The 21,830-nt window shown below is 36.1% G+C and overlaps 2 protein-coding genes across 3 annotated transcripts; one reads left to right on the top strand and one right to left on the bottom strand.

The window, feature by feature from the left end:
* Positions 1-264: 264 nt before the first annotated feature.
* On the top strand, positions 265-18,928 carry LOC143889444 (beta-galactosidase 3-like). Its single transcript, XM_077393653.1, has 19 exons — positions 265-491; positions 2,763-2,858; positions 2,968-3,080; positions 3,265-3,331; positions 3,511-3,603; positions 3,907-4,050; positions 4,221-4,309; positions 4,484-4,589; positions 4,931-5,018; positions 5,169-5,287; positions 7,817-7,981; positions 8,803-9,011; positions 10,514-10,623; positions 12,833-12,942; positions 14,545-14,652; positions 15,843-15,953; positions 16,532-16,743; positions 17,298-17,634; positions 18,400-18,928. The coding sequence occupies exons 1-19, from the start codon at positions 321-323 to the stop codon at positions 18,508-18,510; spliced, it is 2,559 nt and encodes an 852-aa protein (XP_077249768.1). The 5' UTR covers positions 265-320; the 3' UTR covers positions 18,511-18,928.
* Positions 18,889-20,486, bottom strand: LOC143889445 (protein LIFEGUARD 4-like). 2 transcript variants are annotated; one of them, XM_077393654.1, is made up of 4 exons: positions 20,432-20,486; positions 20,175-20,347; positions 19,445-19,602; positions 18,891-19,305 (listed from the first exon to the last, which is right to left on the bottom strand). In XM_077393654.1, exons 2-4 carry the CDS (start codon positions 20,332-20,334, stop codon positions 19,111-19,113), a joined length of 513 nt encoding a protein of 170 aa, XP_077249769.1. In that variant the 5' UTR covers positions 20,335-20,347; positions 20,432-20,486; the 3' UTR covers positions 18,891-19,110. The 2 variants fall into 2 exon arrangements, with proteins under 2 accessions (XP_077249770.1, XP_077249769.1); XM_077393655.1 differs by lacking the exon at positions 20,432-20,486 and having other exon boundaries at positions 18,889-19,305; positions 20,175-20,410.
* Positions 20,487-21,830: the final 1,344 nt, after the last annotated feature.

The following is a 21,830-nucleotide window of genomic DNA, read 5'->3' as shown; positions in this document are numbered from 1 at the left end:
AACACCAATCCACCCCATTTTCCCGCACTTTTTACTACCATTTCCACCCTCTCTCAGTTTGTCTTTTCCTGAAAATGAAGTCATTTGCAAGAAAAAGGACAAACAAAAGCGGTGGAAATGCTTGGATTGGGGGAGTGGAAATATCATTTCTCCATACCCCACAAGAAAATGAAATCTGCGTATTTGTTAGTTGTTACCGTCTTACCGAGGGGATTGGCTCGTGCTTTTGTCTGCTGCTTACCTCACCTGCAAGCTTTGAACAACATTATATACAGCTATACCACATTCCTTAGTTTTAGACTTATCAAAGGGCATTAGAAATGATATTTCCACTCCCCTTTTCTCTGCTCTTCTTCTTCTTCTTCTTCCTCTGTTTCCCTTCTTTTTCTTTGGCCTCTAATGTTACATATGATCACCGCTCTCTCATCATTGATGGCCAAAGGAAGCTTCTTATTTCTGCTTCCATTCATTACCCTCGCAGTGTCCCTGCAGTAAGTCTCCATACTCTTTTCTTTTGTCTCTCTTAATGCAATATTCAATGGGAAATGCACATTTCTCTTATTGTTTTTTCTTGGGGGTTTTCGTCTTTTATTGGAATGAGTTGTGAATAGAATGCACACTTATCTTATGGGTTCTTCTGGGTTTTTTTTTCTTGGAATGGGGTGCCAATAGACTGCACATTTCTCTTATTGTAATAGAATGCCTGTTTCTCTAATTGTTTTTTTGGTTTTTTTTTTAATTTTCGTTTGTTGGAATGGGATGTGAATGGAATGCACATGTTATGTGCCTAGTTGGGTGCCACATAGGTAGAATAAATTAGTTTATATTTTGTGGTTTTTTTCCCTCTAGTTGTTTGATATGGATAGGAGTGTTAGAGATAAGGGTTATCTAGATTGGCTTGGGTAGGAATTTTAGACGAAGTGGTCAAGTGGGTTTTCTATAAATAACATCTAAGTAGTTTTTTTTTTAAAAATCAATGAAGAAACTTGTTCAGAAAGTGTGTCGTTGTGCACAAAGGAGGACTGATCCTTCCTTCAAGGTGGGTCAAGATGGTGATCCTCCCTCTAAGAAGATCAATCACGTTGCAAACCGATACATGTTCATAACAATTGGTATCAGAGCAATCAATCCTGCTTCATGGCAGCATCATGAGAGATTTTGGATTCTGTACATGATGATTTTTGAAAGATCAAAGCACTTTTTTTTTTTGGAATTGATGGATAGGCATCACCAGTTTGCAAAAGGCTGGAACAAAATCAACACAACGATCGAGGAAATGTGCAAATATGAAGAAAAGTAGAATCTTAAAAATGTTGATGTTCGGGTAGAGAAAAGTGCAAGAATTGATGGCGACAAGGATGGGTTAGTTGAACACATTACCGAAGAGCATATTAATTTTGTTCAACTATTCGATCATTTTGTCATTTTGATGCGGCTCCATGAAAAATAGTATTTCTTTCCAATTTGGATCACAACTGATTTTGAAGGTGGGGTTCAAATGATAATACCACTATTTTTGAAGAACATGAAAGGCGGCTAATGTCAACTATGTTTTCAACAAGATGATGCCCAATAAGATTTGAGGACAATGTTGATTTCAAGCTGGGTGGAATGTTACGTTCCTAGATGGGTCCCACTTAGGTAAAATAAATTAGTTTATATTTTGTGTTATTTTCTCTCTAGTTGTTTGGTATGGATAGGAGTGTTAGAGATAAGGGTTATCTAGATTGGCTTGGGCAAGAGTTTTAGAGGAAGTGGTCAAGTAGGTTGTCTATAAGTAACATGTAAGCACCTTTTTTTTAATCAATGAAGAAACTTGTTCTAGAAAGTGTGTCTTTGTGCACAAAGGAGGACTGACCCTTCCCTCGAAGTGGGTCAAGAGGAGGCTGATCTTCCCTCTAAGAAGATCAGTCACGTTGTGAACCGATTCGGATTTGTAATATCACATTTTCCTTATTGTTCTTCTGGAATGCACAATTTCGTTATTGTTCTTCTGGGTTTTCTTCTTTTCTCGTAATGAGACGTGGATAGAATGTGTTGCCGTTGATGAACTGGCTTTCAAAAGTGTTCCCGCACTAAGATGGGTCCTAAAGATGGCCTGTGCTCAAAGAAAACATGTTGGAGAGAGGGCCGAAGTTGGACTCCAATAGTGGGTGGGGTGGGATTTTTTTTTTTTTTTTGGGGGGGGGGTGTGCTCTCCAAGTCAAATAGGGAAACAATATGAGCTGAGCTGAGTGAGGAAGAGAGAGTGATGTGACTTGTGTGTTACTTACGTACCTTGAAGTTTGGTTTCCCTTTTATAGACTAGAGTCCAATGCATTGAAGGAATCTTGCCTTTCAAGTAGTCTTGCCTGATTGGGCGAGTTCAATGGAATAAAAAACGCTAAGTTTTTCCTGCCGGTAAGGTTGGTTTTTAGGGTTTCCATGAAATTACCCTTTTACCCTTAACTAGCCTTTAAATCTCCTACTGCCACGTGTTAACTTCTTATTGGATGTTGGATTTTAACCTCAACAAAATGCAGGTTTCTCTTTCTCTGCTTCTTGATTATTTTTTTCTTGGAATGGTTTGTGAATGGAATGCATAGTTTCCATATTGTTCGTCTTGGTTTTTCACTTTTTCTTCTCTTCTTGAAATAGGATGTGGGTAGAATGCATGTTTCTCTTATTGTGCTTCCGGGTTCTTTTTTTCTTGGAGAATTGAATTCAAATTTATCTCATTGTTCTTATGGATGCTTTTCCTCTTTGGAATGCGCTGCGAATAGATGTGGCCTGGCCTCATCGCCACTGCAAAGGAAGGAGGCATCGATGTAATCGAAACCTATGTTTTCTGGAATGGTCATGAACTCTCTCCGGGCAATGTGAGTTAGTTTGTCTGAGAAGCATCTCTAAAATTAAGAGAAAAGTATTGATAAGCATTACCGTTTTTTCCTTATAGAGTTTCTCTCGATTTATATTTGGGTACTGCAGTATTATTTCGGAGGGCGCTACGATCTGGTCAAATTTGTGAAAATTGTTCAGCAGGCTGGGCTGTATCTGATTCTGCGCATTGGTCCATTTGTCGCGGCTGAATGGAATTTCGGGTCTGTTCATTTTATCCCTATTCCACAGTGTTGCTTAGTTAAAATCTATTAATTTTAAATTTTTTTGAATCTGTCGAGTCTAGGGTTTTACATGCATAAGTATTTTCAAAGCACTACTCCCCTATTCTAATCTCTGTTTGTGGTAGTGTGAAATCTATCTTGATTACAAGTTATGGAATTTCAGTGGGGTTCCAGTATGGCTGCATTACGTGCCCGGCACAGTCTTCAGAACGGATAACGAACCGTTCAAGGTTTGGCAAATGAGCATGGTTTTATTGATTTCTCTGAAGTTCTATGTATATTAAATTCATAAAACTATGATCAAGCACAAGCCTTGAAAAGGCCACTGGTTAAATATTGCAGTGGGATGACTTTTTTCCAATTGAAATTTGGATTGGCTCTTTTTAACTGACCTGCTCCTGGCATATAGGTTCACATGAAGAATTTCACGACATTTATAGTGAACTTGATGAGGCAAGAAAAGTTTTTTGCATCACAGGGAGGCCCTATCATCTTGGCTCAGGTAACTTCAATTCAACTGGCCCGTATTATCATTAGGGTGCCAATATCATGTAAGGGTGTCAATATCATTCATGGGCACTGTTAGCATTGGAGTGCCAATATCATTACTGGTGGATACCCATTTATTAGTTATGACCTAAGGTGACATCATGCCACTTAAGCTTCATGTTTAATACATATTATAGATTTCCATGTTCTTGACTGTCTTTTTGAATGTAGTACGGCCAGTAACTTTCTTTTATTATCTGTTTTTAAGTGCAGTGGAGTTGTCATTTTTATTGTGCAATATTTTGTTTTTTCATAGGTAGAAAATGAATATGGAGACATCGAAAGAGTTTATGGAGATGGGGGGAAGCCATATGCAATGTGGGCTGCAAAAATGGCTGTTTCTCAAGATATAGGGGTTCCTTGGATAATGTGCCAACAATATGATGCTCCTGATCCTGTGGTGAGGATATGATCACATACAGCACATCATTTTTTTATAACTGATTTATTTGTGCAGTAGAGATATATAATTGTTCTGTTTATTTAGTATATTGAATATGTTTGTAGAACCATTTATTCCACTTGTAATTCAAAATCAGAGAATGATGTTTTATGTTACTGCATTTTCAGATCAATACCTGTAATTCATTTTACTGTGATCAATTCACACCCAATTCTGTGAACAAACCAAAAATCTGGACTGAGAACTGGCCTGGATGGTAAATCTTCATATTTCCTTTTTCAGCTACAGTTTCTGTTAGCTTTGGACTTTTCATAGGTTGATGTTTTCGATTTGAGAAGACTTGTTGGTTGCACAATATAGACGTGCTGTTTAATACCGCAAAATAAATAATCTAAATATGAAATAATCATCTTTAATCTATTTCTTTCAGGTTTAAAACATTTGGAGCCAGAAATCCTCACAGGCCACCTGAAGATGTTGCCTTCTCTGTCGCTCGCTTTTTTCAGAAAGGCGGTAGCCTTCAAAATTATTACATGGTAGTGTGAATATTTTTTTCTCAGACTTGGGAAAAAAATTCTGTATAATGCACATGGTTTCAAATTTCGACCGAAATCCGAAATTTTGGTCCAAAATCTCGGATTTCGATTGGGACAGAAATTTTGAAATTTGGGATTTTGGCATAGATTTTGGCTGAAATTGGGTCACCTCAGCCGATATTTTGGCTGAAATGACCGAAATTTAAAAGTAAAAATGGTTTCGGTCTCTACCAAAACCGAAACCGAAATTAGAATCCTTGACAATTCAAAGTTTAAGAAGTGGCATGTCATTTGTGTTTGTTCACTTGTGCTAAAAAAATGGTTGGTTTGCTTTTATTTAGTATCATGGCGGAACAAATTTTGGCCGCACGGCAGGGGGACCATTCATCACAACAAGCTATGACTACGATGCACCTATTGATGAATATGGTATGCTATTTTTGCTATATTCAAATTTGAAATTGTACACCGCCTCTTTGTATCAATAAAGTACATAACTGTTTAATAAAAGATGGAAGGATCTGATGAGATTTATTATATTTTTTAGTGTTTATACTGTTCCCTGAAATGGATTTCCAGGATTAGCAAGGCTTCCAAAATGGAGTCACCTTAAGGAATTACATAAAGCTATAAAACTATGTGAGCATGCATTGCTACATGGTGAGCCAACCCTTTTGTCCCTTGGTCCTCTTCAGGAGGTGAAACTCTTCCCCCTTGCGACCTTCAAGCTTTTAACCTTCTAGATTGTTTATGATATATTTTGAATTAAGATACCTGAATATTTCTTTGCAAATACGAACTAATATATTTTCATAATTTCAGGCGTTAGAATATCTGCTGAATGTTATTCTATTCATAATGTGTGTGCTATTGCATGGTACATAGGTTTCTTCAATACATTTTAGTTCTTAATTGGATTAGGCATTTGTGATCACTTCATTCAAATACATAATTTCACTGGTTAGATTGTTTTTCAGATATAATTTTTAATAAGGATGAAGTGAAATACCTAATTTCTTTACCATTCTTTTGAAATTGATGCTGCTATATGTACATGTGGCCGAGTGCCAAGTGTTAAACTGTCTTTGAGTGTTTCACATGTTGGACCGCCGAATTCCAGAAACAAGGGCATTTGTTTACACTTTACAGTAAATAAATAATTTACCAAGCATAATAAATAGTCAAATAGAGAAATAAATACACAATGTATAAATAAAGTTACTATGAACTAAAAAATAATGTACTCCAATAAACAATTAACATCATGCAATGGCTGTTAAAAAATTTGTCTCCTTCATGAACATTACACACTGACTGTTTTTTTTTTTTTTTTGAATGTTAACATTATACAATGATTATTACGGCTTTTCCATGATAATATTGTCGTATGACTAAATGGTTCCATGCATTAATCTTTTTGATTGATGCGATTATCATGATCACACGAATCTCATGTATTTGAAACCCAAAACACAAAGTAAATTCATACGTGATGTAGAGCCAAGACATTTAAAGGTTTATATATGCAGGCTTAAACTGAAACCGTTAAGTGGCTGGATTAGTTCCACTACCATCCGAGAATAAGTGGGGTCCAATCCACGAGGGGTCCACACGAATAGTGCTAATCTTTTTTTAAGTTAAGTTTTTTTAATTAAAAATGCTAGTGATTCTTTTTAGTTAGGGTTCACTATTCACCCAAATACCAAATCCTACCTACCTCCTTGAGTCCTATTTGCGCTAGGATTCCGTTAAGATTTTGTTTTCACCGGCCATCCTACATCAATACCTTTATGTGAATTCACTTTTCACTTGTAAACTTGCTAGTGTTCACTTCGAAAAAAGAAGAAGAAAACTTGCTAGTGTTTCAATTTGTTAATATTTTATTTGAGAGTTAAGTTTTATCCATGACTGTTTTTGATGAGTTATGCCTAAATCATTATATCAACATTTGATAATAATGCTTCTATTGTTGCATGTTTTCAATATCTTTGATAAATGGGTGATGTCATGATTCCTGAACTCATGATGGATGTTGAAATTAATGTTTTTTTTGTATAACCAATGAACGATGATACTTATCATTTTTAATGTTTCTTGTTCTTATATTTTACTTTTCCTAATTACTCCCTATTTTTTCACTTTTTCTTCATATTTTAATTTTTTAAAAGCCTTTTGAACTATTGCTTATGCCAAATATGCCAGTCTCTCACTTCATTTTTGGCTCGGTTGCTTCATCTCCTTTTTCCTTTTAATGTATTACTTAATTCACATTCCCTATTATTTAAATAAAAAATAAACGAACTTACAACTGACTGGAGGACCAAATATGCATCTCCTTTTTTCTTATGCTTGTGTGCAGTCTGATCTCCCAACTAGATTTCATCTGATTTTTTTAATATGCATACTATATGTATGCATTATTCATTTTCAATAATCATATGCATTTGGGCTCTCATAGTTAGTGGTCCATAAATTTATAATCTCTTATATCCTATGCTCAGACCAGGAACCGCGTTGCTAATTTATAATCTCTTATTTCTAATGTTTAATAGAAAAATCCAGTGATAAGTGATATAAGATATAAGAGAGCATCGTCTTAGAAAATGTTGTTCAAAGTACATAAAATTTACAATACTATATGTAGGCACAACATAGGAGAAAGTGATATATCGACCTTATGATTCGGGTTTGAACTGTTAGAAATAGTTTCAGTTTTGATCATCATTATCGTATATCCAAACCTGATTTGAGTATAGATGATCTCCTTTCTGAGTCAAGCCTTCACGATTGTCACAGGCACAAGCATGGAGGCGAATTAACGGAAACTTTCTGCTTCCTTATTTCTAGAGAATTTCTGATTATAGAAAATTTCATAATTATTATTGTCAACAAAACACTGGTTACATCCATCCATCTGGCCCAGATTGCTCGAAACACGGATAAAATGCCTGTTATAAACAATCGAAAGGAAATATCCGTGCATATGTAATCAGAAGGGAAATTAAGTGTTTTTGAGACAAAATAGGAGCGGAGGTGATAGACTTATTTTGTAATACTTAATATTCTCTGATATGTTATATAAAATGATGCCACAGGGAATATAAAATATAAGAGCTCCAACTGTAGTCTAGTGTCTAAGGACTTGTAGAAATAATTATCAGCATCTGTTTCTGAATTGTATTTTGGCAGAGTGTATAAATATTCACTTAACCTTAATGGTTTTGCAGGCCCATAAATATGCAGATTCTAAAGGAGCATGTGCGGCATTCATTGCTAACATGGATGAGGAAAATGACAAAGTTGTAGTTTTTCAAAATATTTCATATAACCTTCCAGCTTGGTCAGTTAGTATTCTTCCAGACTGCAAGAATGTTGCATACAATACTGCAAAGGTGTTTTTCACTTTCATATGCCTTTTAATCCATTTTCTTTTACATTTATGTAAAATGTGATATGGTATGCTTATAACAAAATCAAATTATATATATATATATATATATATATATATGAGTTAAGTGAAGCTACACATACGTGTAGCTAACTTACCTACACCAACGGCTTAAAATACAGTGGGCCCACATTGTTTGGCTGATCCAAACCATTCATTTGATAGACCCTCACATTGATAGAGTGTGCCCAAAAAACCAGCTCCATAGGATCATCCCCACCCTTCAAACTGTGGAGGCAAAAATGGACAGATTTGTGAAGGTTTTTACGCGTCCATTTTTGCCTCCACTAATCGTAGGGTTGGGATGATCCTATAGAGCTGATTTTTTGGGCACACCCTATCTATATGAGGGCCCATCAAATGAATGGTTTGCATCACCCAAACAATGTGGGGCCCACTGTATTTTAAGCCGTTGGTGTAGCTAAGTTAGCTACACGTATGTGTAGCTACACTTTATATATATGTCAGAGGGTTAGGATCATCCCATGGGAATGATTTTTGAGGTTACAACCTAATTACGTTGTGGCGATCCAAATGGATGGTTTGGATCATCCTATGATGTTGGCTGTACCATATTTTTGGGGAGTTTACATAGGTAAGCTCCCTATGCAAACTCTTAGATTCCCTTTTCCCATATATATATGGCCGAGAAACTGGAATTTTATTTCCACATCCATAATAGAAATAGAACCAATCGAGGGTTCTCCATGTTTTTATAATTACTGTAAAATAATTTTTTCACGCATTCAACATAATTGTCGCCAGGTTGGATCCCAAACTTCTAGTATAGAAATGATACCAGAGAAATTGCACTCATCAATGATGTCAGCGGATAGAGGCTCAAAAAATCTGCAGTGGGATGTCTATGTGGAAAAAGCTGGGGTTTGGCAAGGAGCTGACTTTGTTATGGACAGTTTGGTAGATCATATAAATACCACCAAAGATTCTACTGATTATCTGTGGTATACAATAAGGTTCGTGTCATTCTATGTTGATTTCGTATCATTCTTTCTTTTTCTTTTTTCTTTTTTTGAGGCGTCGTATCATTCTTTCTGTTTCTTAGATGCTTTTCTGATCAATGGGAAATTTTGTGAAAGAAAAATGACACTTGAAAGCGTCGATCAAAATGGATCAAAATTTTAAGATGCTCTTGTTCCTGATAATGTAACCAGCCCTTCTTTTCTGCATATGCCAGGATTAAGTATTTGATCATATTTCATGTTAAATGGTTTGGTTGGTAAGATTTGCATACTCAGATTCCTTTGCACTACAGGATTTTCCTATGAATTCATCTAGCTTTCAAAATGTTTATTGATGGTCAACCAAAATACTTTGGCTGTTCATAAAAACTAAACCATAGTTGATAGAAAGAATTTTCTCCAAAAAAGGCTCAAAATCTGTGTCAATTTACAGAAAACTTTTAGTGGAAAGCAAGAAACTCAAACCGGACTAAATGAAGGTTTGGGTCGGAGTTGACCCAAGAGTAATTGAGTCACTAGAATTTTTCAGTTTTAAGAATGGTTCTAAATTCTGTTCTGGTGGACATTTTGTTTTTTCTTCTAAGGAGAACATTTCAGTGTTTTGCCCTTTTAAATGTCTTATTTTGGGAAATTTTGCTAGAAAAAATTTCAAGAAAAAAAGAAAAAAAGAAAACTGCCTCCTTTTTGTGCAGTTTGGGTGATGGTTGTGAGATGGATTTCGGGTTCTGCTCCCCCTCCATGGCGGTTTCTTAGCATGGTTGAGGAGATCTCAGATTGGGTGATGGGATCATCTGCCTCCATTGTGCATATTAGAAGGTCTGCTAATGGAGAAGCTGATTTTTTGGCCAAAGCAGGCATCACTAGATTGGGTTTGGAGTGGTTTGATTATATGCAGCCATAATTGTTATTTTTCTTGTTTTTTCTTTTCCTCTCCTTCTATTTCTCTTTGTGGACCATCTCGGTTCCTTTTTAATATATTGCCATTTCAAAAAAAGAAAAAAGAAAAAAGAAAAAAAAGAAAACTGAAAACATTAACTGATAAACATACATTTTACTGGAGCTACTACCCATTTGTATCAAATGGTTGTTTCTAGGATAGTGCCCACATGATACATATAGATAGTTGTTTATGGGATCAACCCCTCTTTGTTCAACATAATTTGAATTGTGTTTTGTTGGCCCCATGAAAACCTCCAGCTTTCAGAAATTTGCAGATCATGATTGATTTGGATTTTTGTAGCTTTTTCTGTTTTTTATCTTGCCTTGTCCATCTCGGTCAAGGCGTGTTTTTCTTTTGCTTTTCCTATTAAAACCTTTTCTTCATCATTCAAAAATAAAACATCTGAGTGGTATTTTCATTTTTTGTAGCAAGGTAAGAATGCCTACATAGAAAATTTTGAACAGAGTTTGTAAAATATTTAGCAATCTTTATATAAATTGGAGTCAGTGACACTCCTATATACTGACGACATTTTAATTTTTTTATGAATTGGCAGTTTAGAAGTTGACCAAACAGAAAAGTTTTTGAGTGAAGGAAGACATCCAACCCTTATGGTCGAATCAAAGGGGCATGCTCTCCTTGCTTTTGTAAATCAAGAACTTCAAGGTGTTCATCTAGTTTTCTTATTACTCTTATATGTTCAACTTTATACGTTCTGTAAAATCTGTCAATCTACATTGTTTTGTGTCTGCGTTTGTACTGGCCCACCTGCTAATTGTAGTCATGTTAACATTTTCTATTGAAATTCATTCACTGGGACTGTGATGCTTCTTTTTATGGCACATAAAACTAAGTGCATGTTTAGTTGGTGTGCATGTGCTGATTATAAACTGTTAGACAGAGCGGTGTAATTACATACCCAATTAGGGGCATTTTACGCATTGTACATGTAACCCTAGTCACACACACATATAATATATTATGAGAGGGAGAGCTATTCTAATCTCTCTTCTCTTCTCTTCTCTCAACCTCTTCCCTTCTTCTCTTTTCTTCTTTCCCTCTTCTTCAATGGAGGTTAGGATACAACAAACATAAACTATGATTACATATCATATATGGAGGTTCTTAATCTTTAATGTCTTATCATTTATCTAAATAGCTGGATTTCTGCATACATGGTGTCACTCACACGTAGGTTCTACAGTTGGTGGATAGATTTTTAATTATATCCGAAACTTGGGAGTATTATGTTATTTTGATATCCACAAGCTACGGTTTCTACCTTTTATGAAAGTAAAAAAGAATAATAAAAGAATTGTAGATTGGAAGGAAAGGAGAAAATAGAAGAGAAGATTAGAGGACAAAATTAGGGTTTGGAGTGGAGAGGGAAATCTTTAGGACCGAGATTGTCAATAAATTACAAGGAAAGTACACAAAGACAAGGGGTACCAGGTTATACAAATAGAGGCGAGCACCAAATGTGAAGGAGGAAGAAAATTATATTGTTCCAAAGATTCTAATAGGACCCCTCTCCTGGCGAGATTATCCGCCACTCGGTTTGCCGATCTTCTGGCGTGACAGAATGAGATAGAAGCATTGCCTACAATGTCCTTAATCTCATTTAAAAAATCTGCAAAATGCCAAGGATAATTATGAGTACCAGATAGCCATCGGATCACATTTAGGGAGTCACCTTCCACCACCACACGATTGAGATCTTCCCCCACTATAAATTTAATGCCTTGATGAACCACATGCACTTCCGCCTCTTTAGAGTCGGCAACACCAATAGCACCCGCAAAAGCCCACCTTAGTACTCCCTCCTCATCCCTAAGAACTCCCCCAATACCGGCTGGGCCCGGGTTACTAAGACTGGAGCCATCAAAATTAAACTTGAGGAAACCCCTATCAGGAGGCTCCCAATCTTGAAAAAAGGCAGGTTTGTTCTCAAAGTAAGAACACACTTCTCTCTATCCATTCCACAACTCAAAGGCGGAGATAAAATAGAAGCTTGGAAAAGATTTTGCCCACGAAACCGAGAGCATCATCACCTTTGAAGAGAGATAGGCGGCGATTTCCGCACATCCCTTGAAGATTCTTGCGTTCCTTTCCTTCCATAACACCCAATTGACTGCTAAAAAAGAATTTACCATAATATCTTGCCTTTCTTTCGCCAAGGGGAAAACTGCCAACCCTCCAAAGCTTGTAAGAGATCGATAGGGAAAACCTTAGAAATACCAAATCTCTCCAGTACACTTCGCCACACCTCTCTCGCCATCTTACAATGCGTAAAAGGTGATTGACCGTTTCTCCATCCTCAATGCAAAAAGCACAATGATCAACAATAATCATATGTCTCTCCCTTAAGAAATCCACCGTCTGAACCCGTTCTTGGAGGTTTGTAAGGGCAAGCAAACATTCCACAAAATATGCCTATATGCTCTGCGAAGATGTTGGGGAAATTTTGGCATGGACCCCACGCATAAATGTCGAGAGCTTCTAGTTCTCAATCTCAACTGATTCAGACTCTTCTATCTCACCTTTTGAGAAATTCTCTTGTCCCTTATAGAAGAAAAATTCAAGTCTCGTCCTCATTAATACTCATCGCACCTTCATTAATTGTCCCCAATTGTGTGATCACCACAAAATCTCTCCTTTTTAAGTAAGGCGAGAGTTAGCATTTACATATACTCACACACGTATGTGCGCAGTTTTGTATTTTGACTTTGACAATAGCAGCCATAACAGGAAATTGCAGCTCCATCAAGGTTAAGAATATCAAATTAATTCCATTGTACATATCTGCAAAAATTTTGTAATATCCTTCTATCCAATGAATGAACTTACAAGCCTGCTTATCTTTATTTGTTTATAGCCAGTGCATCTGGAAATGGCTCAGATTCAAAGTTCAAATTTGAAAGTCCCATTCCTCTTAAGGCAGGGAAGAATGAAATTGCTCTTTTAAGCATGACTGTGGGCTTACAAGTAAGTCACTTTATTTGGTCATATCTAGTTGTATTCCGGATAATATTTTTATTTCTCTTCTCTTAGTTTTTTTTTCTTTCTGATTCTATGAAACTAATGCTTTCATTTTCTTGAGATAAAACAGATCATTTCAAAATAAACAGTGATTATTTTCATTGTAAATACCCTCTCATTATTTTAAGGATGTTAAGTTGAGGCATTTTAATTGGGTTGTCTTGGAGATCATGTTTCTATTGCTAGTTGGGCTTTAGTTAGAAAGGACATTTGGGGAGCACTAGCACGGTATTTTTCCAGTAATGGAAGGAAATGTTGGTAGGGAAAACAATCAAGGTTAAAAGGGTCTGTATATGTCTTTCTCCTTGGGATAATATTATTACGTTAAATTTGACGGGTGCTTCTTGAGGTACTGTGACCTAGATTCGAGCACTAGGGTTCTAATGGAGAGGTGTTCTTACCATACTCGGGTCCTATTGGTATCAAAGAGTCACTCAACAGGAAGTTGAGGGCTCTTCTTACCATTTGTGGTTATTTGTTAATATGCTGCGACGAAGTTTGTTAGTGGAGGGTGACATGGAGAGTGCAATTGTGAGGGCACCCCATAAAGCACTAACCTGTGTAGATTAGCCAATATCATTGGTGAAATTGTGGATACTAGTAGGAGTAAGGAGATTTCTTTCGCTCACAGCTTTTAGGGAAGCAAATGAAATGATGTGGCTGATGATATATCCGTGCCAAGAAAGGGGTCTTTTAAGACCTTGCTGTGGGGCGGTCTCTGCCCTTCTATTCTTTGTGTGTGCGTGCGTGTGTGCTTTTGATTGATAAAGTGTTAATTATCTTTTCAAAAAGAAAAAGAAGGAAAGGCAGATACTGCCTTTTCATCTTCATCACGCATGCATCATTTCTCCGCCCTTCAAGGTCATGGTTGAGGACTCCTCTCACAATAAAAGAAAAATAGCAAAGAGGTGAGTATAGAGGGTGAGGGAGGAATAGAGGAAGAAAAGAAAAAGAAATAAGATGCCAGAGCCATAGATGGCCAAAAGAAATAAAGTGAAGAAAATGAAAAGTAGTATCTCTTTTTCTTCTTTCTTGATAGATGAGAAGTGTGGTTCGCACTATTAGAAGTGCGGTTCCATAAAATTTTACAAAAAATATGAATTTCCCTACCAATGTTCAATTTCTCGTAAGAGCACTTTCCATCCCGTTGAGACACATTATGCAACTATGTTTAGAACATCATGAGTTTAATTATAACTTTTATGCAACTATGTTTAGAACATCATGAGTTTAATTATAACTTTATAAGTATAAGAGGCATCTGAACCAAAATTTCAGAAGGCTCAATCTTTCAAAATTAGGCTTTTGTATTCGTGAGTTCTTAACATGCATCAATGTAACATATTTTAGGTTAACAATTTCAAAGTTTCTGTATAAATGGTTTTTACTAATGGAGCAGGTATTCCCTTAAAATAAGTCTAGGAATCACAATGAGTGGTTGCTTCATTAAGTCAAATTAGTTGCTACATTAGCCCAAATTTTAAGTTTTTTCCTTACATGACGATGAACTTGTTTTTTTTTCTTGACTGTTGTTTTTTCTTCCGTTAGAATGCAGGACCATTTTATGAATCGGTAGGAGCAGGACTAACCAGTGTCAAAATTGTTGGATTGAACAATGGAACCCTTGACTTGTCTTCAAAGACTTGGACTTATAAGGTAATTGCACATCCTCTTGCCTCGTAAACAAGGTTTAAAATTTCGGTTTCGGCCACTGCCGAAATCATGTAAAATTTGGGAAAATAATTTCGGTAGAAATTTCGGAAATTTCAGTGGAAATCTTAAAATTTGGTGGAAATCTTGTAAATTTCACTTAAATTTCAACAAAATAATGTAAGTATATAAAATTTCGATTTTAGGTACTTTCAATTCCATTCTCAAAATTTCAGATTTCACCAGAATTTAAAACCATGCTTGTTAAAGAGTTTGCATGTGGGTGCTCTAAAGTCCTTTTCCTACAGTAATACAGGATTTTTGTCTGTCACTGGGCATTGCATTACAGTTTGCTTTAAATACTCTTTTTGTCAATCACTTGATCAAATACTCTTCAATTTATGTGCTTATGTTATATTCAGGATCCACGACTATTCTTGTAATGTATCTGCCATCTCTTTTTTTGTATGGGTTTATTCCTAGATCTTATATTTAGGCCGAGATTTGATTAGCATGTAAAGGTACTACCATAATTAGATTTTGCACTTGAAAAGGAACTATATGTGATACTACTTGTGGTGTTGATCTAATAAAATCCCAATTTTTATGGTCAGTCATGAAAGGCTTCTCATATATTTTATATTTACGCGATTGACTATTGCTGCCAAGGAATTTTGTAGTGTGGTTTACTTGAGTGAAACTATGTATTTCATTTGTATTGAGTATGTCATGTTGTTAAATCCAATTGATGTTCTAGATGCTTTCTTACACAGAAAATTGATGATGAACTGGGATTGACTGTAGGAAGTATTACAAGATTGAAACATTCTAACTCTTAGAATGTAAATAGTTGCTTAACCAAGGGTAGTTCTATCATTTTCATATAATACCATATAAATCCTTTAAATAGATCATATTAACCTTTAAATATATCATTTCAGAGAAGCGATTTGCTAAATAAATTGACATGGAATCTTCAAGCAAGATGATTATTCGGATAAAGTTTTAAAATGATTTGCATTGTATAAACAGAAAGTGAATATCATTATTTAGAAAGTAAAGCAAAAAAAAAAAAAAAAAAAACAAACAAACTTTGAACCTCAAAGCCTGCATGCTGTCACATTTTTCCTTGCCAACAGATGAGTAATGAGCAGCTTAAAGACTGCTTAATATGTTTTTTCTTCTGTATTTTACAGATCGGATTGGAGGGCGAGCATTTAAATATTTACAAGATGGATGGTTTGAATAATGTTAAGTGGATATCAACATCAGATCCACCAAAAAATCAGCCTCTAACATGGTACAAGGTATTTCCCCTCTATATCCCATCCTAAATAATTAGGCCAATATGTTGAGCAAGGGTGTAAAGACAACACAATTCAACATAAATACCAAAAGAAAATCTGACTACATGCTCCAAAAAGATGGAGAAAAAAATTATTGAAAGAACTAGCATTATTTGTCGGCTTACAGCTAGATCTCTAAATGGACTTTCTCCTTTGGGAAGCAATCCAGCACTTCATGCCTATTTCAGAATCCTATGAAGATCAAGGATTTAAATATCGGTTTCGGTGTTAGTTTCGGCCACCCCCAAAATCAAAATATTTGGTTTCGGTGGAAATTTCAGACGAAATCTTGTAAAATTCAGTAAAAATTTTCAGTTGAAATTTACAAAATTTCGGTGTATTACATGTGAATTTCATTTCGGCCTTGGCTGAAACCGAAACAATTCGGGCTCGGCCGAAATTTAAAACTGTAATCAAGATCACTATGGCCATTACATTGAACATTTTAAAAACTCAGATATTAACCATGTTTTTTCAAGACAACCTGAATGCCCACCAATGTTCTCTAAATAAATTTTATGATACTCGAAATTTTGCAGGCAGTTGTGGATCCTCCATCTGGGGATGATCCTGTGGGACTGGATATGATACACATGGGGAAAGGCCAAGCATGGCTGAATGGAGAAGCAATTGGAAGATACTGGCCTAGAACTAGTTCCATACATGATGAATGCCCTCCCACTTGCAATTACAGAGGCAAATTCACCCCAAACAAATGCAGCACAGGCTGTGGAGAACCAACTCAAAGATGGTAAACAAAAAAGTAGAAAAGAAATAACATAGGCCTTTTTGGATTGCACGAATTTTATGGAAAAGTTTGGAAAGGAAAAATATTTATAAAAAGTTCCTACTTTTTTTACACACGATAAAAGATAACCTAAACCAATCCTATTCAATATTTATTTAGTGGGACCTTCAATTTATGATAATGTCCCTCTAGATTAACCATAATCATACCATCTCTCTCTAAATCGTGGAAAGAAAAAAAAATTCCCATGAAAATTTTTCCATCAGAAATGTTATCTTGCAATCCAAACAATGCCTTAGGGAAAATATGTTTACCTTTTTTGCCCTGTCCATTTCTCTTCTCCTAATCGCATTCATAACTTAAGAGCGAAACGAGGACTAGATATCCCACCAACAGAACCAGAAAAAATACTTACTGAAACTATTGTTGTTCAGTCTCAATCCTGTCAAACCAATGCGACTATGTTAACAAGAACCATTATGCTTTGTATGAAACTATGCCTCTATGTTCTTATAGCTGCATGTACACGTCTACATTGTTTTTGTTTTTTGGCACAGGTATCATGTTCCACGATCATGGTTTCGGTCATCAGGAAATATTTTGGTGATATTCGAAGAGAAGGGAGGAGATCCAACTAAAATTTCATTCTCACGGCGACTTGTGACGAGCATTTGTGGTCTCGTTTCAGAAGATTACCCTACTTCAGATTTTGAAACTTGGGATAAAAACACCAAGTACAATGATGAAACCAAACCAATTCTCCATCTAATTTGTCCCAAGAACACTCTCATTTCCTCTGTTAAGTTTGCAAGCTTTGGAACCCCAAGTGGAACTTGTGGGTCTTACGTCAAGGGAAGCTGCGATCATCCAAACTCCATATCAGTAGTCGAAAAGGTGACTAGAGTTGCACATCTATTGATCTTCTTAACCAGAAATCATCATTTTGATTTCCGAATTTCTGTATGGTGTAAGCCCTTACTGTCCAGTATTTTTCAAAGAGTACTGTACCGCTTACACCATAGGATGATCCAAACCGTCCATTTTATGAGCCACGTCATAAATACGTTGTGCCCCAAAAATCATTTCCATATGATAATCCTAACCATCCGATCTATACAGGTTTCCATAATACGTTGTGCCCCAAAAATCATTTCCATATGATAATCCTAACCATCCGATCTATACAGGTTTCCATAATATGCCGTCCATCTATAGATCGTAGGGCTAGGATCATCCAATGGAATGGGCACTCCCTATTTATGTTGTGGTCCATCAAATGAACGGTTTGGATTATCCTAGGGTTTAAGCCATACTGTGCTTTTTGAAAAATACTGGACTATACAGGCTTACACCATATAAAAACTCTTGATTTCCTTTACATTCTATTATGAAAACACCATATACTAGCCCACAAGTTGATGATCCCAATCACGTGTCCCACTTACCAGGTGTGCATTGGGTTGGCAACAAGGTTTTTTATCTTTATAGTTTTGCCATGCTAATGTGCTTCTGTGGTTGAATGAATCCCATGAAATTTAGTTTAGATCAGCCTAATAACTTGTATATCACAGTAATGAATAATAGAGAAATATGCTTTCTGTTTTAGCTATTTTGATAATTTCTTCTTTGATTTGAATCTGTTATTCTTGACTGTTGCAGATTTGTCTAAACAAAAACGAGTGTGCGATAGCTTTGTCAGGAGAGAATTTCAGTAAGGATATCTGTCCTGGCCTGACTAAAAAGCTTGCTGTTGAAGTAGCATGTAGCTAAGGATTGTTGGGAAACCCTTGAAATTTTGGCCGATGAACGTCATTAAATGCGGATTATTGATTAATCCATTGCATTTGATTTTTGATTACAACAGAAAAGCTCATTGATTTCCAGTTAATTTCTTCCAGGGAGGCATGAAGTGATGTCTCTTTTAGGCTTGTAGCCAATTTGAATGTTTGTACTGTTAAAATAGTTAGTCAAACAAGCATGTTGCTTGAACAGTGTGGGACACAGGCTGTGGTGGAAATCATCATCCCGTGAACCAATATCATTGGATTTCTGTCAGCCATTGCTTATAATTCCTGTCTCACAAATTCAGGGTTTGCTAGTAAAATTAGAGTACCTATATTTTAAATCAGGGGATGAGAGAGAAACAGACGAATTTATTGAGAATATAGTATTGCATTACTTGAGACTACATTGATTTTCTTCTATCCGAAACTATATCATATCCTACACATACTTTTGAATGATTGCATGGCTCCTCTACTTGATTTATTTGTCATTTACTTTTTAAAATTTTCCGACCATCTTGTAGCATATTGCAAGAAGCATCACCTAAAAAGAGTCTCTCTCATCTTCCTCCTCCTCAATTGTTTCTTAGTCTCCTAAAAGAGTAATTATAAGGACAAAGATCATTGATGTCAGTGCATAGAGAAATAGAATCCCGTATGTATTCATCATAGAAAAGCTCTTGATCAAGTTGTCAGTCTGGTAGACAATATAGCCACTGAATAGGGTCACAGATAATGCCCCAAAAATCATCACCACAATCATTTCCCATCCTAAAAAGGTCTGCAAAATTAGAAACAAAAACCCTTGACTCAAAATTTGATTAACATCTCACCATTTGAAGTTATGCCGAAAAAAATGGAAACAGACCCAAATGGAGAAATGGTGGGAAAAGGCAAGTAAAAAAAACAAACAGGTTTACCTGGATCACGCCATAAACAAGTAGCACTATGTGAGTGCCAAACAAGAAAGGAAAAAGGAAGTGAAGATCATGGCCTTTCTTAGCCGCCCAGAATGTGTAGAGGGTAAGGCTCATCACCAACACAGTCGTTATAATCACTGATTCGAAAATAACCCTCCCTGTTTGCAACAAAAAATTAAAAAGATTCAGATTTATTGATATTATCAACGCGGAGTTCCAAAACATGTATAGATTTTAACTAGGACCCAAAGCAGAATATATTATTACTTTTGAAGATGATAATTTCATGGGAGGAAAAGCAAGCAAGCAAGCACATAGAAACCACTGAAGTCAGCAAATGTTAAGGAATACAAAACTAGGCCTATTGTTTTGATTACATTTCCAAGTACAGATAGAGATTGAAGAATACACTTTGAGTATGCAAATGTAGATGTCATTCCAAAAGGGACCCAAAATCATAACTAAGCTACTTCACCTTTATTTCTTGAAGAATTGCATCAGTCTTAATCCCTTAAGAAAACACTATGATTGGAAACATTATAATTAAACTTATAAATTAAACGTACATCGAAGATTCTTCATGGGATGAATCAGAAATCAAACATGAAAAAATGATAGTCGAGACTAAAGAATCATAATTCTAATTTGAACTTCATAAGTATGCTAATCCTGATAAAGAAGTAGAGGGTATCTTGATTGATAAGAAGATCATCAAGGATTTATATTGTACCATTTGCCAAAGGCCATGTCAACAACACTTGGGCGAGGCTTAGCAAGACTGTATACAGTGTGGGATGGCGCTGATCGAAGACGCATACCATGTCAACAACACTTGGGCGAGGCTTAGCAAGACTGTATACAGTGTGGGATGGCGCTGATCGAAGACGCATACAAGAATCATAACTGCACAATGACAGAAATTAAAAGAAGAAAAATTTGACAGCAATTAACAAAGCTCAGACGGCAAATTAAAGAAATTTTACTAACAATCAAAGAAAGCAAGAAAATCCACATAACAAATTATAGAGATTAAAGAGAAAAGAAGAACAGGAAGATAGTAGGAAATGCCAAAAATAAGAGTTTTATAGGGAAATGTTATCCACACAACCATGATTAATAATTGCACAAATGTAGCTTGTCTTTTCCTTTTAATTGATTTGTAAGAGCTTTTTGGACCCTTGACAGATCTTTAAATAATAAAAGACAAGATGGGTCGGTGCAATTATCAAATATGCTTGTGGAGATATCATTTCCCTTTTTATATGATGTAAGCACGTCTAGTCCAGTATTTTCAAAAAATACTGTACGGCCCATACAGAGGATGATCCAAACCACACAAATAAACTGTCCCAGAAAATTCATTTCCACAAGATGATCCTAGACCTCTGATCCAAACGAAAATTTACTGTACAGCACACACTATAGGACGATCCAAACCGTCCATTTGACGGGCACAAAATAAATAGGTTTTTCCCAAGAAATTCATTTGTGGGCCAAATCAATTTCGGCGGTTTGGATCATCCTAAGCCCCTGTTTGTTTTGGATTTTGAGAACTGATTGTGAGACCAAAAGTGATTATGGGACTCACAATAGGTTCTCAAAATCCAAAACAAACAGGACCCAAGATAATGAATAGGTTGTAACCCAAAAAAATCAGTTCCATAGGTCTTACACCATATAAAAACTCCCAAAAATAAAATGAAACAACATAAAACAACAAAACCCAGATAGAAATTTCCTCAGAGAGTTTAAGTACCGATAAAAGAAATCTAATGTGTTGCACTGTTTGGTTGCAGGCATTTACTTCGTAGAGTAGTGGTATAAGTAGTAAACAGAGAGGTGACAAGCCTTCGATTTAGCTGGAACTTACTTAGTAGAATAGTGGTAAGTAGTGTTAGGTTGTCAAGCTCGTAGAGTAGTGGTAGCTACGGAGTGTCAAAAACATCATTCCCATGATATCAAAGCAAAATTCCACCCTTTTTTTTATGGAATTTGGCTTGGATTTCTTTGGAAGGCGACAAGGGTGCTACAGTAGCAGACATGCAATTATTATGCAGGAAACATTCTTTGTGGTCTCTAGGGATTTCAATGCTATATTGGCAACGAAATAAAGGGTTTTGCTGGCGTGACCCCCAAATGCCAAGTAAAACCATTAAACCATCTTTTGTGCAACTAAACACACTTCCAGGAGGAGAAAAGCCATTGATTTTTGTAGGCATTAATCTAAAATCGGCATGAAACTCGGGGTGCAACTCGGGTTGGGTTGTGTTTGAGTCGGGTTAGGTTCGGGTTAGGGTTGAGGAAGTTGATGGGTTTAGGTGTCGGGTTAACTCGACTTGCATCAAAACCCGACATCTAAAAAAATATTTACCATTTTTTCTGTTTT

The sequence above is a fragment of the Tasmannia lanceolata genome, unplaced genomic scaffold (genome assembly GCF_043159265.1).
Source record: "Tasmannia lanceolata isolate RefF3 unplaced genomic scaffold, GAP_Taslan_0.1 ptg000013l, whole genome shotgun sequence".
Taxonomy (NCBI): domain Eukaryota; kingdom Viridiplantae; phylum Streptophyta; class Magnoliopsida; order Canellales; family Winteraceae; genus Tasmannia; species Tasmannia lanceolata.
The sequence above is the reverse complement of the archived record's forward strand: the minus strand, read 5'-3'. Positions and strand labels throughout refer to the sequence as shown.